This window comes from Coenobita brevimanus, chromosome 71, assembly GCF_032717465.1.
Source record: "Coenobita brevimanus isolate Jiangsu-jjx chromosome 71, ASM3271746v2, whole genome shotgun sequence".
In the NCBI taxonomy this organism is placed as follows: domain Eukaryota; kingdom Metazoa; phylum Arthropoda; class Malacostraca; order Decapoda; family Coenobitidae; genus Coenobita; species Coenobita brevimanus.
Genome location: NC_137024.1, coordinates 40,192,591 through 40,205,291, shown reverse-complemented (window position 1 = coordinate 40,205,291; position 12,701 = coordinate 40,192,591). Strand labels below are relative to the sequence as shown.

The 12,701-nt window shown below is 42.1% G+C and overlaps 2 protein-coding genes across 2 annotated transcripts in view; one reads left to right on the top strand and one right to left on the bottom strand.

Moving 5' to 3' along the window:
• Positions 1–12,701, bottom strand: part of wds (WD repeat-containing protein wds) — an 86,092-nt gene that overhangs the window by 4,355 nt on the left and 69,036 nt on the right. The window contains exon 7 of the mRNA XM_080277738.1: positions 8,327–8,558. Within this exon, the coding sequence (XP_080133864.1) occupies positions 8,327–8,558 (232 nt within the window). The remainder of the gene's footprint in view (positions 1–8,326; positions 8,559–12,701) is intronic.
• Positions 1–12,701, top strand: part of Rab14 (RAS oncogene family member Rab14) — a 512,826-nt gene that overhangs the window by 462,949 nt on the left and 37,176 nt on the right. The gene's annotated exons all lie outside the window — the stretch shown is intronic.

Sequence of the window (12,701 nt, the reverse complement as noted above, 5' to 3'; positions counted from 1 at the left end):
ATAATTATACCTGACTTCCAATCCTCCGGGACTCTACCTTCCTCCCAGGCCAATCTGCACATCTTCCACATCCATTCTACTACTATCTCTCCCCCATGCTTCAGCATTTCACCACACACTCCATCAATTCCTGGGGCTTTCCCCGATTTAACTTTCTTCATTGCTTCCACAACTTCTATCCTACTGATTTCTTCCTGTCTTCTCACCTCCCTCCTTCTCCCAGCCATTCCCCAGCCACTTATACTCGCATTACTTCCATCCTCTATGTTCAACAATTCCTTAAAGTGTTCTCTCCATCTGCTCACTTTTTCTCCCTTCTCCACTAGTAATCTACCATTTTTATCTTTCATTCCCCTGCTAACTTCACTTCCACCCTGTCTTACTCTTTTCACCTCTTTCCAGAACATTTTCTTACAGTCCCTCCACTTTACACTCAAAGTCCTTCCAAATTCCTCATCCACTCTCTTCTTACTCTCTCTTACTAATCTTTTCACCTCTCTCTTTCTTTCTACATATAACTCTCTCTTCCGCCTCTCAACTTCTTCCATGCCCCTATTTCTCATCCATTCATTGGATGATGATGATATATATATATATATTTATATATATAGATATATGAGGCCCCGTGTGCAAGAGTATACCCAAACACCATTTTAAAAAAGTGGCAGAAATCAGTGGGTTAGACCGCTCCTTTCTGATCGAAGGGTCGGAGGATCGAATCCACCCAAGGGTCATTGGTAGACATCAGGAAGGGCATCCAGTCATAAAATGCTACGTGCTCTAATCCAAAGTCCTCTACCCAGGGGCAACGCCTTAGCCCTTTGGGGATACCTGGCGTTTAAAAAAAAAAAAAAAAAAAAAAAAAAAAAAAAAAAAACTATTATACCTAGGATAATGGCGTTTACATCTCTACTTTATCCAAAAACTTTTTAGCAAAGGTACTATTGTTTTTACCTGGAAAAAAAAAAAAAAAAAAAAAATCAACATAATTGCATACAATGCTGCTACTTTTATGCATAAACTAGTACCACAGGCCAATAGCTAGTGAGTTCCTTTATGTTGTAAGATGAAGTTGAATGTCTGTAAAGTGGTTGGTTATGAATTTGCCTGGTTATTGTCACAAACAGTAAGTTTTATAAGTTTTTCAAAAAAATTATCGATACACAGCATTTTTCTTTTCACCTGGTCCTCGTTGTTGTTTCTTTATGTGAACAATAGACACTTTACATCTAATAAATGCAATAACAAACAAAATAACACCAATAATACTAGGAATAATGCTGTTTTACAGTGATAATCTTATTAACCCTTTCCTGCACGGTAAGTTTCAGTAAGTTTTCTGGCTCACGATTTTTCACTACGAAGCCGCCCGGCCGGGAAGCGCGCGCGCGGCAAATTTGAGCAAATTTGAGCGAATGAAACACATTCTTGCCTTATTTTCGCCACCCAAAAATCCATGTATTCCCATGAAACCTATCTCCAGGTATGCATCGATGTTTGTTCTATCTGATAAACATGACCAAAACACAGGAAAACACCAGCAAAAAAAGTTATTAGCCCTGGAAGCATGGTCGAGTAAACTGTTTTCACTTCCCAACATCGCCGTTTGAATGTTTTCCATCATACAGGAAAATGAGCTAATAAGTTTTTATAGAGAATTTCATCAGCTTTCTAACGAAACCAAGCCGGTTGAGATACGATGTATACTTCTCGAGAAAATGGCCAAAAACTGAAAGCCATTTTCGGAAAAATTTCACTGACCTCTGAGAGCAAAGTTTTCCCAGGCACCTTATGTTTTTATTACATAGTAATATGCCCCAATTATCCAGCTTTCCCCATCTCAAATACAAACCCCATACACTTCATAGTTCTCGAGTAAATCGAAAAAAAGTACTGTACTAGGCACTCCGTGCGTGACTGACTTTCGTGATGCGCGCAAGGCGTACGCAATGTTCCCGTCTACGTAACAACGAATTCCTATCAGAAATATTACATAGTTATGTATTGTACATATGTAGAATTTACTGCTCTTCATCATGGTTCAAACGTGAAATTGATATGTCCAATAGTTTCCGAGTAATTGGCCGAGAAACAGAGAGTATTACTACGAGCATTTTTCAATAACAGCCGGGAAGAGACACTCATTTCCACCGCCTTTTCTCGCACAAAACGTAACATAATGCTTACATTTTGGTATTGATCATACGTAGAATTTAGTGGTATAGATCATGGTTGTTACAGAAAATCGGTCTAATAGTTTTCGAGTAATTGGCCGACAAAGTGAGGTTAGTACTCCGAGTGCTTGTCACTGATAACAAACGCGAGGAAAAAGAAAAAAACCCTCGCCTTTTACCCCCCAAAACGCTACCAAAGGCTTACATTCTGGTATTGATTATACGTAGAATTTAGTGGTATTGATGATGGTTGTAACAGAAAATCGATGTCTAATAGTTTTCAAGTAATTGGCCGACAAAGTGAGGTTAGTACTCCGAGCGAATGTCACTGATAACAAACGCCAGGAAAAACATTTCCCTCGCCTTTTACCCCCCAAAACGCTACCAAAGGCTTACATTCTGGTATTGATTACACGTAGAATTTAGTGGTATTGATGATGGTTGTAACAGAAAATCGATGTCTAATAGTTTTCGAGTAATTGGCCGACAAAGTGAGGTTATTACTCCGAGCGAATGTCACTGACAACAAACACGAGGGAAAAAAACATTTCCCTCGCCTTTTATCCCCCAAAACGCCACCAAAGGCTTACATTTTGGTACTGATCATACGTAGAATTTAGTGGTATTGATGATGGTTGTAACAGAAAATCGATAAGTCTAATAGTTTTCGAGTAACTGGCCGACAAAATGATGTTATTACTCCGAGCGCTTGTCACACAACAACCGCTAGGAACAAAAACATTTCTCTCACCTTTTACCCCCCAAAACGCTACCAAAGGCTTACATTCTGGTATTGATCTTACGTAGAATTTAGTGGTATTGATGATGGTTGTAACAGGAAATCGATGTCTAATAGTTTTCGAGTAACTGGCCGACAAAGTGAGGTTACTCTTCTGATCGCTACCAACTTTTACACACACTGTTTTTTCCTTGCACACCTGCCTGAAGACTATGCTACCAACTTTTTTTCCCCCTATCTGTACAGACTGTTACATCTTCCGTGGATGTTTTCCTATTGTTATAACCTACTACACATAAACATAACTCTTCTATAGTTACTGCTGTGGAGATTTACTTTCTTTCATATGTGTAATCTGTAGGAGAAAATGGTTATTTGTCTGAAAGTTGGAGAGGTAATAGATTATTATATATATCAACAAAATTTGCAGAACTCACTTCCTCCAGGGGTGTTGATCCAGTTAGACCAGGGATTTGAAGATGAGGAGTTATGTAGTGTGTATGTGTGAGTCAGCTTCTCCCTGAGAGTATGAGGCAACGCTATTTTTAGCACACACCACACTCGTTCACGGAAACTCGCAGCTTGTTTGACGTATATTTCATACAATTCCATACGCATTTACACTATCAGAATCACAATAATTCCAGCCCTAAAACACCGGTAATTCTCCCCTCCCGACTTCAGGTTTGCCCCTTCACAACACTCTGTTTCATGCCGTACGTAACGCTTGCTGGCTCCATAATTTCACCAAGCCATCCACAGTATGTTTCACACAATATATATTTATGCCTAGGCTTCATTTATATACGTATTTCCACTCACGCCATACGGCCTACGGGGGGGCGGAGTGGCGAAACCCCGCTACACTGACCATGCGTCTGGCTCCAAGGCCCAACGATTGCTAACAGCCAGAATTGCTTTTCAATACATATATGTATGTTCCATCGACAATATCACGTCACTATATGTTTACATACAATGTATTATCTCACTGAGTCAATAGGGCCTTTGCCTCGGGCGAGAGGGGGAGAATTATGGACGATTTAAAGGGAACCACGAGCTGTCAAACACCACCGCCTGACTGCTCGACAAACACTGAGGTTGGAGGGAGTGGGCTGAGGTAGATAAGGCAAAGCAGCGTTGCCAATGACTTACCTCGAGAGAGCTTTGGCGACCCTATGACGCACCCAAAAATCACCCAAATCGGCCTATAAGTTTTTTTCTGACGAATATTTTTGTGCTCAAACCACGCGATTTGAGTGACTGTGCCAGAGCTAATACAAGGTGACGTCACGCGAATCGAGTGACTGTGTCTGGGAGGGTTAATGAATACAGTGGTTGCGCTTGATAAAGGGTGGCGATGTAAACCCAATGTTATTTCTGTGAGTTTTCGCCCTTATGTCTTGGGTCATACATCACATCCACCAAAGCTGGGAATAGCGCCACTACTATTTTAACAGCCATGGTGGTAACGCCATTACTTTTTGTAGCCAGTAGCGGAACCGAGAGCACCGCTACTTTTTGGCTGTACTCATGTGTTACCGCGCTCCTTGCTACTCAAGCGATGAATACAGGTTCAGAGTCGGTGAGTACATACAGATATGACGATGGTTTGGTTGTATTTATTAATGACGAAAAATAATACTTGCGTCAATTCTGTCAATTAATGATGTTTGTTCATCTGTAATTTATAAATTATTATTTAATAGTGATGTGCAATAATTAGACAGGAATTTGCTAGTTAATTATTGACCATTTAAATTAAGTAAAGATAAATAAGGATGTTAGCTAGATGTAGGCAATGCTAACACACACACACACACACACACACACACACACACACACACACACCGCTCGCTGGCTCAGTAGTAGCGTTCTCGCTTGCCATCTGGTAGACGGGAGTTCGCGCCTCGCTCAGGTTGCGAAAAGTTTCACTGACGAAGTGGGTGGTTACTGTCCCCCTGGAGCAAGGGGACGGGTGTGTGCGTGTGTGAAGGTCGCAGCCTTGCCCTTAGATTGGACTATATGAGCTCTCAGCTCCCTTCCGGGAGGGTAAAAGCTGACGATCACGACCATCAAGTGATCCTGACCGACCCGGTGAATTACACACACACCTAACTATCCCCGTCTCTACTGCAACTCCTGCTCTCTCCCTCACTCTCTCTTTCAAACTAATTCTTACTCAATACGTTATTATTTCATAACAGTATGTTACTTTCAGTTTAAAGTAATGGAAAAAACATTGCTATTGTATAAACAGCCTTTAAAAGAAAGCCCCAGTTCATTTTTACTTTCGTTTTCATACATATCTTGAATAGGTGTCATTAAAAATATAATAACTCTATATGTGTCAGTGGTAAGCCACATTTTTTTGCCTTTTATTTACATATGTTACTTTCAGTAGGTATATTAGGTAACAATGTAAAAGAACATTTGTAACATTATACAATAAATAGCTTTTTCCTGTACTTTCGGCTCTAAGCTTCATAAAAGTGTCACTGACATGTATATGATTTTTTTTTTTTTTTTAATAAGTATATACTGACATTACTGGTACACAACATAACCACTCAGACTGACTAATACTATTAAAACAGTATATAGTGTATTGTTATATCACAGATTTTTGTTAACCTTTCCTTCATGTACCTTTTTTATCCAAAGTAGCGGTAGCGCCGCTACATTTCGTATCAAGTAGCAAAACCAGTAACGCCAATACTTTTTTGAGCTAGTAACGGGAATGGGAGCGCCACTACTTTTTATGAGTAGCGTTCCCAGCATTGACATCCACCAAGTCCACATGAAAGTACATACAGTGCTCGTCAGAGGTATCGAGCGCCCTGCATCCCTCCTACGAAACAAACCTTTCAACATTGAAAAAACATATAAATAATGCATTTTATTTACCTTTAATGCTTGGTAGGGTATCCTTTATGCTTCTTCACGGACCTGAGACGTCGTGGAAGTGAATGGGCGAGGTTCCTGAGGTGCTGGAGTGGTATATTTTGTCCCAGGAGTCACGAATGGCTGCTTCCAGCTTAGGCAGAGAGCTCCCGTCCTTCCCTTGGAGATTCTTCTTTACAAGGTACCAGAGGTTTTCTATCGAGTTGAGGTCATGGCTATTGCCTGGCCAGTTATTCATGAATGATACCTTACAGTCACGAAGCCCACTGGCAATCGATTTGGCTTCATGAGCAGGTGCACCGTCCTGCAGCAACACTTGTGCACCTGTGAGCTCGAAGGACTCAGGTAAACGATCACAAAGAAGCTCAAGATAAATGTCCTGATTCACTCTGCAGTTCTTGGGAAGCACAACAAGCTTCCCCAAACCTTTACCAGAGAAACAACCCCATACCATGAGTGAATCAGGGTGTTTAACTGTGCTCTCCATGCAACGGGGGTCACGCGGGTCACTACCTTTGCGCCAGTACACCCGTGCTCCTCGATTACAGGTAACACTAAACATTGCCTCATCAGACCACAACACTGACAACCATTGGTCCTCACCCCAGTTAAGGTACTTGTTAGCAAAGGCAAGCCTACGAAGTCGCTGGTAACGTGTAAGAAGAGGCTTTCTCACAGGCCTGTGACTTGTGTAACCAAGTTCATGGACTCTTCGAGACACCGTGTGCACAGAAACCTCACCAAACTCTTCCGGGTTGCTCTCCTTAATTTTCCTTGCACTCACACGAGGATTAGACTCCACTGCACGTTTTAAAACATTAACAGACCTCGGGGAAGTTTTCCTGGGCCTACCAGACCGTGGTTCTTTGTGGGAATGTCACCACTATTTCCACTCGAAAACGGGCACACCACCTACGCACTGTCGATCGAGCCACACCAACCAATTCACTAATTTCCTTCGTGGGGTGGCCTGCCTCCTTTAGAGCAATGATCTGGGATATGATTTCCCTTGAAAGTTCACGGGTAGGGGCCATAACAGTGGCGAAAGCCAAAACACTGCAGGACACTAGGTAAAAAATGGCGAAAGAAGAGAAGGAGATGTGGCGGAGTTCCTCTCTCTCACGCAGTCCGTAGGCAACTGAGGCGGGAGCCAACCAGCGCGCAGTAAGGCCTCAAGCTCCCGTGACGTCATGCTAGCGCCCCAAACATCTGGCTCAATTTTTAGCACTAAAAACGGGTGATTCTTTTTTCGCCAAAAGTACTGCGCGCCCAGCCATAGGCACTCGATACTTCTGACGAGCACTGTACTCTGAGGGACTGTGGGATAGCATTATCTCAATTCTCGACAAGGTGGTGCATGGGTATACTCTTGCACGTGGGACCTCATTTATACATATATATACACAGTACTGTATATAGGTGGGGGCGTTCACCATCCACTCACTCGATTTAGTGCTGCTCTCAGGTGTCTGCCCTTTCCTCTCCTACATCCTTCTTTCCTTCTATCCTCTTCTGTCTTTCTTTCCTTCAGTCTTTCCGCCTACGGGTGACCTTACACTCCCTCTTCTGTCTTTCCTTCATTATTTCCTCTTCCTTCTGCCTGTACATGACTCTACACTGAGTGACAAGCCAAATGGTTTCCTGTACACCAGGAAACCATTTATTATGCTGGGTGGTAACCATATAACCAAATTTTGGCACCTGGTCATTTAGTCAGTAATTACAGCACTCCAATCGGATTGAGCCGGTGAAGGTTTTTATCCAAGGGGTGGTTGGGGTTTATTGCTCATGTAATGCCACTCAGGGATGAGTGAGGCTGGTCACTCTCATCTTGAATGTCAGGACCAACATGCCTTGCCCAGGGCTCCTACGTTCCTCATGGGGCAAAATAGGATTGGATGATGTATGGATGGATATATACATACACTATTTTCTATGATATCTTATTGACTGCAACTGGCAAAGTGATGGTGGAGGGTGGGAGAATGAAGGAAGTCACATGTCACCACCATACTGACACATATACACCCACTTTTAATGTAATACCTGCTCCACCTGGAACAGACTACCCATGGCTGTAGTTATAACACTACAATAAAGTTGTTTAAAAGAAACCTTGATAGGATCTTACACACACTAGAATGAGAGTGTTGTGGGTATGCATTCCGAAGCAAATTCGAAGTATCTCCTTGACGAACCACAGGGTCTTTGAGACGGTAAAATTTCCTTGTAACTTCTTGTAACTGTTTTATAGGCTTCTGTCTAACCTACCAACATAACAGTACACAGTCACCCTCCCCCATCTGTCCCCAACCTCTAAAATCCCAGAAACTTAATAGTTTTTTATTTCACAGGTAGATAATATACCATAATACAGTACCCTATTATGTAACTACACTAGCATTATGTGTAAGGCCCCAGAATAAAATGGTAAGTGTAAGATGATAACCTGGAGGGAAAAAATAAAGTATTTACAGCCAAAATACTGAACATCATTACTGATACTCACCTTTCCTCCTGTTACTGAGAAATTGGCAAAGATGCAATACTTTTCATTTTTGTGGCCTGTATAAGTTTTCAAGCACTTGCCCTTGCTATAGTCCCAGAGCTTCAGTGTGTTGTCTAAGGTTGCAGCAAGGATGTATTTACCATTGGGGGAAAATTTCACAAAGGAAACTGGTGGGTTATCATCATCAATGAGTGTTTTTAAGCACTGTCCTGATGTGGTGTCCCAGATTCGACTGAAAGACAAGACAGACATAATTAAACAATGCTGCTGGTGGATATTATAGTGATTACAATCTTCAAAGAACAAAAGCTGTGACAATACTGGAGATCAGGAGAGGATGGATATCCCCTGAACAGAGTATGAAGGAAGAGAGAACCCTGAGTTACAGTGGTTGGAGAGTTTCTCTGTTAGTTTATTTTTTGTCATTAACCTATTCATTATAACGTCACTAATAATATAAAAGTATCACCATACAATATTACCCAATCATTTTATTTGACTTCTCCTACTATAAAAGTCTCTTCTGAGCTCGATAAAGTACTTTTGGAGATGGTGGTAGTAGTAATAGTAGCTGTAACCCCAGGTTTGTCTGAATATGAATTCAGTAGACTTCAGGCTGAAGGTGCCCTGTCCTGCAGTCTACCATACCCCTTCCAGGGCAAATGGAGGGAGCTGAGGCCCATCTGCATAACCAGACGGCAAAGCCACCCAACTATGTCCATACCACCATGTAGAGGTGTTCCTCCCCTGCTAGTACACAATACTCAAGACATCCTAGGGCTTAAGCGGTTAAACCTAATGTACACCTTGTCTTCTTAGAAGCTGGTAATCGAGTTGTTTGCAATGATTTTAGGATATTTATGTCTAGTAATTTGTTTGTGAAGGGGAAATGTGGGATGCCATTAAAATATTATGTCTTTCATCACTGGCAGTGTTCTGTGTAATAACTTCATCCCATTAAAAGTTTGCTGTGTGATGCCTGTATGCAGAGTGCTGTTCTGGTGGAGGAATCTGTGTATCCGCTGGAGAATCAGATGCAAATATTCATGATGTGTAAGATTAGTTTTTCTGTCACTCTGGAAGGGCAAAGATGTACAAGAAGTCAACAGCAGGAACCCTGGTAGGTGTTTGTTGGGTTTTGAGATGATAATTTTGCCAGGTTTTCAGATAATAGGGATTTGACTGTGCTCAAATAACTAATGTACCAACTACTGCATATTGATGCCTTGTGGTCCTAAGAGTTTTGGTTAAATACTCATGTTGTCTCCACCTGCTGCTTTTGATTATATAATATTTCTCTTTGATTAAGATGAAAAGGTGTGCCTGTTGTGTTCAGTCTCAATATATGTTTTTTTTTTTAATGGTTGGTGATCCCTGTGTTTCTGTGATGTTCTATGAATATGGCTGTTCAGGCTTGTTGTGTGAGGAAATATTGTCAGGGACTGTGATAGCTGCATGAGATAGTGTAATGCTTAATTACAAATTTGTGACACTAGCAATTGTGTGGTTTAATGTTTTTACAATTTCCCACAATTTTGTTTCACTGTGATTTTCCACACTGTTCAGTACTCATATTTGTGTGAATATTCGTGTAAAGTGTGGTGTATGTGGGTTGTGTCTGAGACTGTCTGTTTGCATACCCAGCTGTACAATCCCCCCCTCCCTCATGCAATGCAGTTAATGGGTCTGGGCATTTTGCTGTGCAAATGTAAACTGCATAAATGGATACACTGAAACCCATGTTTTAAGGGCAAATGAGTCTGGAAAAGTCCCAAAATTTTCCAAAAGTCCTCCCCTCTGACCCTCTTGAAAATTATTTACTCCCTCCTGAGCGTACCAAACATTAGTTGTTGTCCATGATGAAGACCTGGTCTATTTTGTAAAAGCCCTCCTCTATCACTTTCCTGATGGAGGCAGGGAAAGCCTTGACACCAGCAACGTCCACAGTGGCCACCTCACCACACACTCTGGCATGATGCAACTCGCTGCACACCCTAAAGCAATGGAACCAATTCTTGCTGGCTGTAAACACTGGTGGGGTTTCCACACACATCACCTAAGTCGCCTTGTCGTAGATTTCCAGTGTCTTCTTACAAATCACATTTATCCACTGTTGTATTAGCTTCATGCTGGGCACCCACATATTTTTACAGCACAGCACCTTCTCCATTTTAAGTAACACATCATTATGCACATAACCCCACTTAAAAGCATCACTGATACCTGTTCAGTGCGCTTCATGCTCTAATTTCTCTCAGTTTTTTATCACTATGGGCACAACTGACTCATTATTATTGAAGTGGTAAGCCACCTCCATCACACGCTCACCATCACCAGGAGTGCACAGTATTTCCCTCTGGTTCCCATACGACTGACTTTTCCAGCATGACTTTTCTTTGGCACTAGAAGCACTTAGAAGTGGGGGAGACAAAACAGTGATAGCACAAGATGGCACTGGGAAATGCATGTTTTGTATGCTAGATGGCAGAGAAAGGTCGAGGCCAAGAAGCATGAACAGTGATGAGTGGGTATCAGACAGGAATGAGGAGGTGGAGGCAGTGTGCACAGGTGCGACGGCCATGTTGGAATTCGTCACTACGTGGGACCTTCAAATTGAATGCAGAGGGGTTCCTCCAATTAGAGTTTTTCTGCACTAACTGAGGGAGTTACCATGCTGACTGATACAGGGTAGAGTTTATGTTACTGCACAAATTGTAATTACTGCAAACTGGAACCACACAGCACACGGCCTACTGTAGCAGTAGTAGTAGTTGTTGTTTCCTAGGCAGTCTGGCCGAACAGCCCCGAGTCCCTTAGGAAGGCCATGGCTGAGACCGGGCTTTCCCACAAAGCTCTCAAGAAGTGTGTGTCAAGTTGGTGCAGGTGATTGTGCACAATGCAGTCTTCCATAATGTGCTTAATAGTATGGGGTGCTGTGTTGCATCCTGGACAGGCATCAGTGACAGAGTCACCCAGCCTCTTCTGATAACTCAAGCGGGCTGGATTTTGCCCACATCTCAGCCTGGCCAGGTGGACCCTGCCCTCACAAGTGATAAAGGATTCAGAACGGTGGATATCAGGAGGCCGTGCATGCAGCTGTGTGTTGCCTTTAAGTGACTGAATGGAGTGACGAGTGATTTCAGCATGGATATGCTTCTGGAAGCTGGCTTGAGGTGGGCTAGGAGGGAGAGATGACAGTATTTGTGATTGATATCGTGTGCTGGGTGTTGCTTTGATGTTCCTTGGTGTGTGTGGATGTGCTGCCATGTAGCGTAGTGGATGGAGTGGGTTTGTGGTGGCTGCAGTGATAATTTGGGTGCCTCTCATGTCTAGATGACCCTTGACTTTGAGGACTTTTGATTTCTTGATGTAGGTGGCTGTGGGTGTACTAGCTGTGCAGCCTGTGATCATCTTTAGGACCTTGTTCAGTATAGTCTGAAGAGTGTTATAGTGTGTTTTAGTGAGGTTAGAAGCCCAAGCAGGGCTCGCACAATTCATCAGTGAAGATATATATATTCTTTGTATAATGTGGTGATGGTTTCTTTGTCGTGCCCAAATGTTGTATGGGCAAGTGACCTAAAGGCATTGAGTCTTGGCGTTAATTTGTCTTTAAAGTTTGTGATGTGTTGTTTAAACGACACTGATGTATTGTAAATTACTCCAAGATTTTGTGTGTGTGTGTGTGAATGTGTGTATGTGTGTGTGTGTGTGTGTATTTACCTATTTGTAGTATACAGGAATTGAGCAATGCTCGTGTTGTCCTGTCTCCATATCCACATTTATCAAGTCTACCTTTACACACATGAATGTTTTTCTCATGCACCACCTCTTTGTCTAAGTCGTTCTAAATATTTAAGTATTTACCAAATATACCTAATTGTGATATACACGGAATGTACTATGCTCGTGGGTTTCCGTCGCTGTTTCTCAATAAGTCAAATTTAGCTTTAAACTCGTTTAAGTTTTTAGACTGGACGATCTCTTTGTCCAGGCTATTCCATAAGTCTATACTTCTGTAAGGAAAGCTATATTTCTTGATATCCTTCAAGCAGCTTGACTTTTTCAATTTCATTCCGTGTCCTCTTGTTACTCTCTTATCCCATACAAACAGATCTTCTTTGTCAATTTTATCTACTCCCATCATGGTCCTGAACACTGCAATCATGTCTCCCCTCTTTCTCCTTTCCTCTAAGGAAGGCAAATCCAGTTTTTCCAGCCTCTCTCTGTATGACAGGTCTGTCAGACTGGGGACCATCTTGGTTGCTGTTCTTTGTATTCTCTCAATCTTGTTTATATCTTTCTTTTTGTGTGGAGACCACATTACCACTGCATATTCTAACCTGGGGCGGATCATGGCCACTATCAATTTTTTCAT